Genomic DNA, 11,678 nt, shown 5'->3' with positions numbered 1-11,678 from the left:
TTTACCCCTCTTCCCAAATCTCATAACACCTTTCATGGGTGAAACCTTCAGTAGAACCTTCTCCCAACCATATAGTACACATCACGAACCTTCTTGTCAGCATCACTCTTTTGTCTCGACTACGCTGTACGAAGCCTCTCCTAAATCACCTTCACCTTGTCCAAAGCATACTGCACTAAGTCCGTACCCAAAAGCCTGGCCTCACCCGGCTCGAACCATCCAACAGGAGATCTACATCGCCTCCCATATAGAGCCTCATATGGAGCCATCTGAATACTCGACTGGTAGCTGATGTTATACGCAAACTCCGCAAGCGGTGGAAACTAATCCCATGAACCAACAAAGTCAATCACACAAGCGTGCAACATGTCCTCCAATATCTGAATAGTGCGCTCGGACTGCCCATCCGTCAGAGGGTGAAAAGTTGTGCTCAACTCGACCTGAGTACCCAACTCTCTCTACATGGCCCTCCAAAACTGCAAAGTAAAATGAGTGCCTCTATCTGAAATGATGGAAACTGGGACACCATGCAATCAAACAATCTCTCGGATATAGATCTCTACCGACCGCTCTAGAGAATAGATAGTACACACAGGAATAAAGTGTGCAGACTTGGTCAGCCGATTCACAATCACCCAAATAGCATCGAACTTCTTCAAAGTCCGTGGGAGAACAACTACAAAGTCCATTGTGATCCGCTCCCACTTCCATTCTGGAATATCCATCTCCTGAAGCAAGCCACCCGGTCTCGGATGCTCGTACTTCACCTGCTGACAATTGAGACACCGAGCTACAAATCCCACAAAATCTTTCTTCATCTCCTCCACCAATAATGCTATCTCAGATCCTGATACATCTTTGCGGCACCCGGATGAATGAAATACCGCGAGCTATGGGCCTCCTCCAGAATCAACTCCCGACGCCCATCCACATTGGGCCAGCCCTACATCCTCAACACCCATCATCACCAATGGTCACATCTCTAGCATCGCTGTGCTGAACTCTGTCCTTAAGGACAAGCAAATGAGGATCATCGTACTAGTGCTCTCTGATGCAATCAAAAAAGGAAGATCGAGAAATCACACAAGCCAATACTCGATTGGGCTCTGAAATATCCAATCACACGAACCGATTGTCCAAGGCCTGAACATTATCTGCAAGAGCCCTCTCCCCAACAGGAATAAATGCAAGACTGCCCATACTCACCGCCTTCCGGCTCAAAGCATCAGCCACTACATTGGCGTTCCAAGATGGTACAAAATAGTAATATCATAGTCCTTTAGCAGCTCTAACCATCTACGCAGCCTCAAATTGAGATCATTCTGCTTGAACAAGAGCTGGAGGCTACGATGATCAGTAAATACATCGCAAGACACACCATACAAGTAATGCCTCCAAATTTTCAACGCGTGAATAATGGCAGCCAACTCTAAATCATGAACAAGGGTAGTTCTTCTCGTAGGGATTCAACTGACGAGAAACATAAGCAATAACTCTACCCTCCTGCATCAACACACACCCAATACCCACTCTCGAAGCATCACAATACAGTGTATATGAACCTGAAGCTGATGGCAAAACTAACACTGGAGCCATGGTCAAGGCAGTCTTGAGCTTCTAAAAGCTCGCCTCACACTCATCCGACCAGTGGAATGGAGCACCCTTCTGAGTGAACTTGGTCAAGGGTGATGCAATAGATGAAAATCCCTAAACGAACCGACGGTAATAACCCGCCAAACCAAGAAAACTGCGAATGTCTGTTGCTGAGGATGGCCTGGACCAACTCTGAACCGCCTCTATCTTCCTCGGATCAACCTGAATACCCTCACTGGATACCACGTGCCCCAAGAAAGCTACTGAACTGAGCCAGAACTCACACTTGGAGAACTTTGTATAAAGCTTCTCCTCCCTCAATCGCTACAATACCACTCTCAAATGCTCCGCGTGCTCCTCCTGAATACGCGAATACACTAGAATATCATCAATGAAAACTATGACAAACGAGTCGAGATACAGTCGGAACACGGTGTTCATCAAATGCATGAACGCTGCTGGGGCATTTGTTAGCCCAAAAGACATCACAAGAACTTATAGTAACCATATCGGGTCCTGAAAGCTGTCTTAAGAATATCTGAGTCCCTGATCTTTAACTGGTGATACCCTGAACAGAGATCAATCTTGGAGAACACCCTCGCTCCCTGAAGCTGGTCGAACAAATCATCAATGCAAGGCAGGGGATACTTGTTCTTAATTGTAACCTTGTTGAACTGCCTGTAATCAATGCACATCCTCATAGTGCCATCCTTCATAACAGAACAGGTGCACCCCACGGCGAAACACTAGGCCGAATGAACCCCTTATCGAGGAGTTCCTAAAGCTGCTCCTTCAACTCCTTCAACTCCGCTGGTGCCATACGATACAGTGGAATAGAAATGGGCTGAGTGCCCGATGCCACGTCAATACCAAAATCAATATCCCTGACCGGTGGCATGCACGGCAGGTCTGCAGGAAACACATCGAGAAAATCCCTCACAACTGGAACAGAATCAATGCTGGGAGTCTATGCACTGACATCCCTCACAAACTCTAAGTATAAAAGACAACCTTTCCCAACCATCCGCTGGGCCTTCAGAAATGATATCACCCTACTGGGGACAAAATCAGTCGAACCTCGCCACTCAATCCGTGGCACACCCGGTATAGCCAACGTCACTGTCTTAAAGTGACAGTCCAGAATAGCACTGCATGGGGATAACCAATGCATTCCATAAATCACATTGAATCCACCATATAGAGTAACAAAAGATCCACTCAGGTCTCCAAACCCCCAATGGTCACCACACACGGCCGGTACAAACCGTCCACAATAATAGTATCGCCTACCAGAGTAGATACACGAACAGAAAAAACAAGAGACTCACGTGGCATATCCACATAGCGAGCAAAATATGATGACACGTTTGAAAAAGTGGAACCAGGATCAAATAAAGGAGGGGCATCTCTGTGGCAGACTAAGAAAATAAATGTAATCAGTGCATCTGAATCCATAGCATCAAGTCTAGCTGGGAGTGCATAGAAACGGGCTTGACCACCACTTGATCGACCTCCCCCTCTGGGGCGACCCCTAGTTGACTATCCTCCACCCCTAGCTGGCGGGGCGAGTGATGAAGTAACTGGTGCTGAAGTCGAGGGTTGACTCCTCTGCTGAGATGAACCCCAAGATGACGAGGACACTTCCTCCACATATGTCCAAACTCCCCACACTCATACCAACACCCAGGTGTTGGAGACGGGGACTGAAGGGAACCCCTAGCACCGGAATGACTAGCAGTGGGACCTTGCATGGAAGAGCCCTGAACTGATGGAGCACGGGACGTACTCTAGGCTGGGAGGGCACAAAGTGATGAATGACCCTGCTAAGAACTGTGAGAACCATGGCCCAATGATGCCCCACGATAACTTGGGCAAGCTGACTGAGCATGCCTGAATGGGCGGCCTCTGCCGTGCTGAAACTGACCCCTCGAAGGAGAACCCCCAAAACTACCAGATCCCCGATGCCTCTTGGCCTCCTTCTCCTCTCGCTCCTAGCGATGAACTGACTCAATCTCGCGAGCGATATCAACAACCTCCTCAAAAGTAGCCCCTGACACCCTCTCCTTGGTCATGAGAATCCGAAACTGATATTTGAGGCCATTAACAAACCTCCTGATCCTCTCTCTATCCGTAGAAACCCACCAAATAGCATGACGAGCTAACTTTGAGAACCTCATCTCATACTACGTCATAGTCATATCTCCCTATCGCAACTACTCGAACTGCCTACGTAGCTCCTCCCTGCGGGACTGTGGTACATACTTCTCCAAAAAGAGAACGGAGAACTACTGCCAGGTAAGGGGCGCCGCACAAACAAGCCTACGCCTGTCATAAGCCTCCCACCAAGTGAAGGCAGCTCCAGTAAATTGAAAAGTAGTAAATGTTACCCCGTTGGTCTCCAGAATACCTGCGGTGCGATGAATCCTATAACATCTGTCAAAGAAACTCTGGCATCCTCACCCTCTATACCACTGAAAGTCGGAGGCTGAAGTCTACCAAACCTCTCCAATCTGCATTGCTCGTCCTCTGGCATAACTGGAGCTGCATAACCCAGAGCAGCTGCCACCGGCTGGGCTGTGCCTCCGATGTCTGCAATCCCTGAACAACCAGCTCGGGTGTGCGGGCGGCGGGAGTCTGAGTGCCTCCCCCGACCTGAGAATTGGCTGCGGTATTAGAAACCGCGACCGCCTGAGCAAGACTAGTGCACATGGTCAAGAACTGAGCCAAGGCCTCCTGAAGACCCGGAATGACAATAGGCACAACCATTGCCTGAGCTGGTGTTGCCGGAGCATCCACAACTGGGACCTGGTCCTGAACTGGGGCTGCTGGTGGATTTGCAGGTGCTGCCCTAGCTGGTGTGCGGACTACACCCCTGCCCCCACCACGGCCTCGATCGCATCTTCGGCCTCTAGTGGCCCCAGCTGGTGGTACTGGTGGTCGTCCATCTTGACCGATAGCGCGTTTCCTCGCCATCTATGAGAGAATAGAATAACAGAAGTTTAGTACTAGCATCAATAGATTCTCACGACAAGAATTCAAGAATAAGAAGTTTTCCTAAAAGGTTCTGCAGTCTCCCGAGGATAAATACAAACGTCTCCGTATCGATCCGCAAGACTCTACTAAACCTGCTCTTGACTCGCGAGACCTATGTAACCTAGGATCTGATACCAACTTATCACGACCCTAAGACAGACCCGGTCATGATGGCGCCTATCGAGAAACTAGGCCAGCTGACACAAACCCCAAAGCCAACCCACCAATTATAATAAGTTATTGGAAAGTCATTAATAAGCTAATATCCCAAAATGTAAGGTAGAATAGAACAGTGCGGAAACAAAATACAGCCCGACATCGGGGTGTCACCAGTCATGAGCATCTACAACTCGTCTAGGAATATGAAAAGACAACATAGTATGAAACAAAGCTAATGCAAAGCGGAATAAAGATAGGAAGGAGAAGCATTGGGCTGCGAATGCCAAGCATCTACCTAGTCAACTTCGAAAGCCTGCTGGAAGGCAAATCAGCACTCGCTAGCGTGACCCGAGACTCCTGGATCTGCACACAGTGTGCAGGGAGTAATATATGTACGCCAACTCAGTAAGTAATAAATGTAAAGGCAGCTGAGCAATAAGAAAACACGGAAGCCACGTCAAAATGCTACAGCAAAATAGTATAAATCCAAAACAAATCAGTGAAAACAATGAACTCGTAAAAACGACTCAGTTTAATAAAATCCTTTTCAAAACATCTTTCAATTGTTTCAAATGAGTGACAAAAAACAGTGAGTAAAAGAATAGAAACGTAAACAGCCCCTCGGGCAACAACATAAATCAACAACCGCCCCTCGAGCAAAATATCAACAGAACCAGCCCCTCGGACTACCTCACAATCACTCGTATCGGCCCCTCGGGAAAAAACATGAAACAACAACAGCCCCTCGGGCAATATCACATCTCACACCGGGTACCCGCACTCACTAGGGGTGTACAGACTCCTGGAGGGGCTCCTACAGCCCATGCGCTATAACAAGCCATCTCGTTGCATAATCAAACAGGCCCTCGGCCTCATAACAATCACAAGCCACCTCGTGGCATAATAAATCAGGCCCTCGGTTCCTTATATATCACAAATAAGTACCACATGTTGCGGCGCGCAGCGCGACCCCATAACATCCTCACAATACAGGCCCTCGGCCTCACTCAGTCAAAACTCACTCAAGCCCCTAAGGCTGACAGTAAAACAAGTACTCGGCTAAAAATATCATTTATGAAATCAAAAGGAGTGAATAAAATCGAGTTATGAAAACAGTAAGAACACAGCACGACTGAATGTAAATATCAAACTGAAAACAGTGAGGAAATCAGTAGTAAAAGCCCCTAAGGGTCCAAACAATCGGCACAAGGCCTAGACACGGCATTTAGCCGAAAACACGATAATACTTTTCAAAATATAACAATACCAAATAGTTTCCAAGTAAATACGCGACTTAATAGTCGTACAGGATAGACCAAGTCACAATCCCCAACGGTGCACGACGCCACGCTTGCCACCTAGCGTGTGCGTCACCTCAAAATAGCACAATGATGTGAAATCTAGGGTTTCATACCCTCGGGACAGCATTTACAATCATTACTTACCTCAATCCGGTCCAAACTCTAGCCCGTGATGCCTTTGCCTCTCATATCGGCCTCAACTCGTGTCGAATCTACCCAAAATCAGAATTATAACATTAGAATATGCTAAGGGGACGAAGCCCATGCGAAAATAATCAAATTGCATCAAGAAACCCGAAATTGGTCAAACCCGACCCCAGGGCCCACGACTCGGAATCCGACAAAATTAACATCAATGGAATCCTTATCCTCCCACGAGTTCATACATACCAAATATACCAAAATCCAACCACAAATGACCCCTCAAATCCCTAAATTTAGGTCTCCAATTCCCAAGCCCTAAACTCCCAATTTTGCTACTGATTTTTCATAGATTTCAAGCTTATAGTGTTAAAAATCATCATAGAAACAAGTTTAGGGTCCAAAAACCTTACCTCCACGAAACCCTCTCGAATTCCCTCTTCAATTTGCTCTCCAAAGCAGTCTCCCGAATAAAATATGGTAAAAAACCACTCAAAATCGCGAAGGGCCAAATATATATGTTCTGCCCCAGCAAAACCGCTTCTGCAGTACAAAATCTCACACCTGCGGTCCCAGGTGTGCATCTGCAGAAACCACTTAACCGCACTAGGACCGCACCTGCGATCATAATACCGCACCTGCGCTATCGCAGGTACGCTCGAACAACTGCATCTGCGGTTCCAACTCCCCATGCCCATTTCCGCATCTGCGACCCTCTGGGCGCTTCTACGAGCCCGCATCTGCCAAGCCGCAGGTACGGTTATGACAGGAGTTTCAGCACTTCAGCTACAAATTCCAACTCCAAACCTCCCGTCAACCATCCGAAATCACCCCGAGGCCCCCGGGACCTCAACCAAAAGTTAGGACAAGTCATATACCACCATCCAAACTTATACCAATCTTCGAAACACCTAAAACAACATCGGAACATCAAATTAACTACGGATTCAAGCCTAAGAACTCCAAAAACTTCTGAATTCCGCTTTTGATCAAAAAGTCTATCCGACCTCGTCCGAATGACCTGAAATTTTGCACACGCATCACATATGACACAACGGACCTACTGCAACTTCCGGAATTCCTTTCCGACCTCTAAATTAAAATCTCCACTACTAACCGAGAAACGCCAAAATTCTAATTTTGCCAATTCAAGCCTAAATCTACTCCGGACCTCCAAAACTCATTCCGATCATGCTCCTAAGTCCCAAATCACCTCCCGAAGCTATCTGAATCATAAAAATAAAATTCTGAGATTGATTGCTCACAAGTCAACTCCCGGTTGACTTTTCCACCTAAAAGACCAACTTAAGAGACTAAGTGTCTCAAACCCTTTCCAAATCATTCCGGATTCGAACCAACTAACCCGATATCATATAACATAGATGAACAAAGCATAACGACTCAGAAATGGGGGAAACGGAGCGGTAACTCATAAAACGACTGACCGGGTCGTTACAATTGGGTATCTTCACCGGTTAAAAATTAATAGTTTCAAGGACAGAAGAAATGTTAAACAAAAGGAAATTACAATTGCACGCAGAAGAGGAACCCAAAAGAAGGGAATATATGAAATTCAGGAAGGATGCATTTACAAAGAAGAAGAGCAGACTATGAAACGTTTTTTAGTCGTGGTAACGTCTAAAGTAAATTTTCTAATATGATTTAAAATAGTTGAAGAAATAACAATTCTTTACTATAATGCACAATAACTAAGAAGTAATTTCTTCTTGTAAAGACTTTAATTTGGGAAGTGGAAAAGAAATGAATTATATATACTTTTTGACATTTTATAATTAGGAAAAAAACAAAAAAGGAGAAAAAAGATAAATTGGATCTTTTCCCAAATAGAGGTTTCAAATTAGAGAAAATGCATAAATACCCATTCAACTTGTCCTGGAAAGTCATTTACACACCTAAACTTTACGGGCGTCCTAACACCCCACTATTTCTTAAAGAACTGTATTTATTTACTCCCTCCTTATGCCTGGCCAGCCGCGCGTGTTTGACAACTGAATTGAGCGCGTCCTAACTCTATTAATCGTTGAAAACACCCCAAAAAAAAAAAAATAAATAAATCTTTAACGTTAATATAACCTCAACCAACGGTAAAATCCCCTCTTCCCCAATATTTTACCAAACCCAATTGAAGAACCCTAATTTCTTCTTCTTCTTCTTCTAATTTCTGCCGAGAATCTCTCAAATTGCCCTTTTGAAGTTTTAATCTTTGAAGGCAAAGGTTAACCTTTCTCCTTCTTAAGAACCCTAATTTCTTTTCTTTTAATATTGTTATGCCTTTGCCCTATATTCCAATTATCCGATTTTATGAAAGCTAATGCAATTTATCTGACTTTGATATTGTCTTGTTGTGTTGTAGTTGTTGCAATGCCTTCAAAAGGCTTGAATTTGACAAGGCTTTGCACGGAAGAGGAAGAAAATGAGTCAAGTGGAGAAATTCGATGCAACCATGGCTATGTGCTGCCTTTGTTAACAGCTTGAACCCCTCGGAACCCAGGAAGAAGATATTGGGTTTGTCCATACTATGGGGTAAATGATAGTAAAAATTCTTTCATTAATTGAGTTGTGAAAAATTATTATTCATTAATTTCCTTTTATTATTCATCTTAGGGTCCACGATCTTGTGATTTTTGGGTTTGGAAGGATTCCGAAATTGATCCTAGGTCCAAATTTGTTATTCCAAAATTGCTGGACAAAATGGGTGAACTTGAGAATGCATTAGAAGGCTTTGAAAATCTTGCCAAGCCGAGGACAACTTTAAAGGTTGAAAACACCATAGAAGAGGACAAGATGAAGAAGATTGAGGCTCAATTGGTAAAATTGCAAGATGATATGGAGAAGATGAAAGAGAAGGAAAAGAAGTGGAAGAGTAAATTAGCTAAGTCAAAGGCTAGGGAAAATGTACTTTGGTTCATTATATTGGGGATGTATATTATTTTTGTTGCTTGTGGGTATCCCGGAATCTCATTGAAAGAAGATGCAATGAGGTTGCCATTGTGAATCTAGTTTTGTCATCTCAATATGAATGTAGTTGTTGGTTGTAGGATTTATTTTGTATGTTTACAATAGAACTTATGTAAGCCTTTTGTTGTTTTGCCATCTCAATATTTTGTAGTATTCTCATCTCAATATGTAATTGTAGTTGTTGGTTGTAGGATTTATTTTGTATGTTTACAATGGAACTTATGTAAGCCTTTTGTTGTTTTGCCATCTCAATATTTTGTAGTATTCTCATCTCAATATGTAATTGTAGTTCTTGTGTATCAATTATTGTTTCAATACACCTTACCAAATGACTCCAAAGTCTGTACTTATCAAAGGTTTAGAATAGAGATGTATAAAAACTTGTGAAGGAAGAACTTTTTCTTTTCACAACTGAAGGAACACATTTCATGGCAAACACACATACTATCAACCTGTACAACTAATAGATCACTAAAACATCATATATGCATTTCGTGCATAAAAGCCACAAAATGAGTTAACAATACAGCTGTTTGTTGTCATTGTAGCAGCAGCAAAACATACACCAAATGTAACAAAATAGCAGTCTATAGCTACCAACAAATCCTTATCAAAATACAGAATTGCAGTCTATAGCTACTTCAAATTGCAGTCTAGTTCAGTCTATTGCAATACAGTCATCAAACAAAAGCAAAGCTTCATCAGCTGGGTTGATTTGCAATGGTGCTTTCCTGGGTCAACTTAGCAGCCCTAGACCTTGTTTGAATGAGCTTCTTGCCTCTCAATTGTTGAAGCTGCCTTGATGTCATAACTTCTTTACCTTTCCATTTAACATCTCGTGTTGGTTGATGGCCTAGATTTCCAGCTACTTCTGCCGAGGACCTCACATTCTTAAAGTTTGTAGATGACATTCCAGGCTACCAAAATCCGACAGAAAATCAGACAAATGAAATCACCTATATATGAGAGTTTGTGTTAGACTTACATTTTGAATCTTGAAACCACTTTGAGTGTGTAAAACTCCCATCCCAACCATCCTTGGTTTCTTAAATTGTGTTCTTACATCAGTGCTAGTACCAACATCCTACATCAAATAATCAAAATTAAAAATCTAGGAATTTTTTAAAAAAGAGAAAGAAGACATTAAAGGGAAGAACTTCACCTTTTCTTTAGAACCTTTTGGCCTACCCCTTCCTCTTGCAGTACTTTGCTTTGGTGGCTTTGAACTACCAACACTTGTAGGTACAGAATTTGCTGAAGTTGCAGCAGTATTACCTCCAGCAGCCTTTGCACATCCCCTCTTGTTATGACCCTTGTTATGACAACTGCTACATGTCATTTCCACTCCACTTTTGGACAATTTTCCTGTCTTATTTTCACCAGGCTCTTTTCTTCTAACCTTCTTTGGCCTTCCAGGCATCTTCTTGACATGAGGTGGTATAACAGTTGGGTTTTGTGACTCTGGCCACATATTCATACCCAATACAGGCTGTAGAAAGTAACTGTATGCTTTCATGTAAGTTGCATTACTGTACTAATGAGAAATATAGTTCATAGGCTCAAGATTTTTAAAATGCAGGGCAACAACTGCATGAGCACATGGTATGCCTTTTAACATCCAAGCTCTGCAGGTGCATGTTTGCCTGTTGATGTCCACCAAATGCTTCACTTCACTTGCACCTGATCCTTGCTTCACTTCAAATCCATACTCACTATTCCAGAAAATGTTACATTTCATTGACATTTCTGTGTTCTCTTCCAAGACTTTCATGGCCATTGGTGAAAAATCAGTAATCCAAGTGTTTCAAAACTGTCTGAGCTGACCTATTCTGTTCATCATCTTCACCCTTATTTCTTCAAGCATTGTCACTATAGTCTTCTGCCTTGCTGCCAAAATCCAAGCATTGAAACATTCTGTCATATTATTGTCAACACTATCACACTTGCAGAATGTGTTGAAATACACCTTACTCCATCTTTCAATGTTGTAGTACAACAGTTCATCAACTATCTTAGACCCCAATTTCTTCATGTCATCCAGATTTTTCTTCAACTCCCATTCATAGGTAGACCTTGCACACCTCCAGAAGCAGTTCCTTCTCTCTATACCCCTCCATTTCTTAGACCAGTTAGCTAGGATGTGCCTTCCACACATCCTATGCTCAGAATTTGGAAGTAGGTCTGCTATAGCATTCTCAAGCCCCTAGAAAATTAACAATGGTAGTTAGTATTAAGTGAAACAGCAGTAGAAAAATAACAACAGCAGTGTCTAAGAAAAACAGCACTAGAAGTGATTACCTTTTGCATGTCTGTTATTACTGTCAGATTGGTACCATCTCCAAGCTGAAGATCACTCTTTAAAAGGCTGACAAACCACCTTCAAGTGTGCATATTTTCAATCTCAACAACAGCCCAAGCAAGTGGAAGCATCTGATTATTTCTATCTTTGCAAACTGCTACAAGTAGTTGGCC

The 11,678-nt window shown here is 43.3% G+C and overlaps 1 protein-coding gene across 1 annotated transcript; it reads right to left on the bottom strand.

Annotated features, from left to right (window-relative positions):
- Positions 1-9,907: 9,907 nt before the first annotated feature.
- LOC109239214 lies at positions 9,908-10,983 on the bottom strand. Its single transcript, XM_019405742.1, has 4 exons — positions 10,850-10,983; positions 10,369-10,735; positions 10,192-10,290; positions 9,908-10,123 (listed from the first exon to the last, which is right to left on the bottom strand). The coding sequence occupies exons 1-4, from the start codon at positions 10,981-10,983 to the stop codon at positions 9,908-9,910; spliced, it is 816 nt and encodes a 271-aa protein (XP_019261287.1).
- Between the last annotated feature and the right edge of the window lie 695 nt (positions 10,984-11,678).

This window comes from Nicotiana attenuata, unplaced genomic scaffold (genome assembly GCF_001879085.1).
Source record: "Nicotiana attenuata strain UT unplaced genomic scaffold, NIATTr2, whole genome shotgun sequence".
Taxonomy (NCBI): Eukaryota; Viridiplantae; Streptophyta; class Magnoliopsida; order Solanales; family Solanaceae; genus Nicotiana; species Nicotiana attenuata.
This window is presented reverse-complemented; position numbering and strand designations above follow the sequence as displayed.

Bases quoted from the DNA above. Each gene is read 5' to 3' on its own strand.
- LOC109239214 (XM_019405742.1), bottom strand. From the start codon at position 10,983: ATGGCCATGAAAGTCTTGGAAGAGAACACAGAAATGTCAATGAAATGT. The intron at 10,291-10,368 runs GTGAAGTTCTTC...TATTTGATGTAG, and splicing joins CAAAAGGTTCTAAAGAAAAG to GATGTTGGTACTAGCACTGA. The intron at 10,124-10,191 runs GTAAGTCTAACA...GGATTTTGGTAG, and splicing joins GTGGTTTCAAGATTCAAAAT to CCTGGAATGTCATCTACAAA.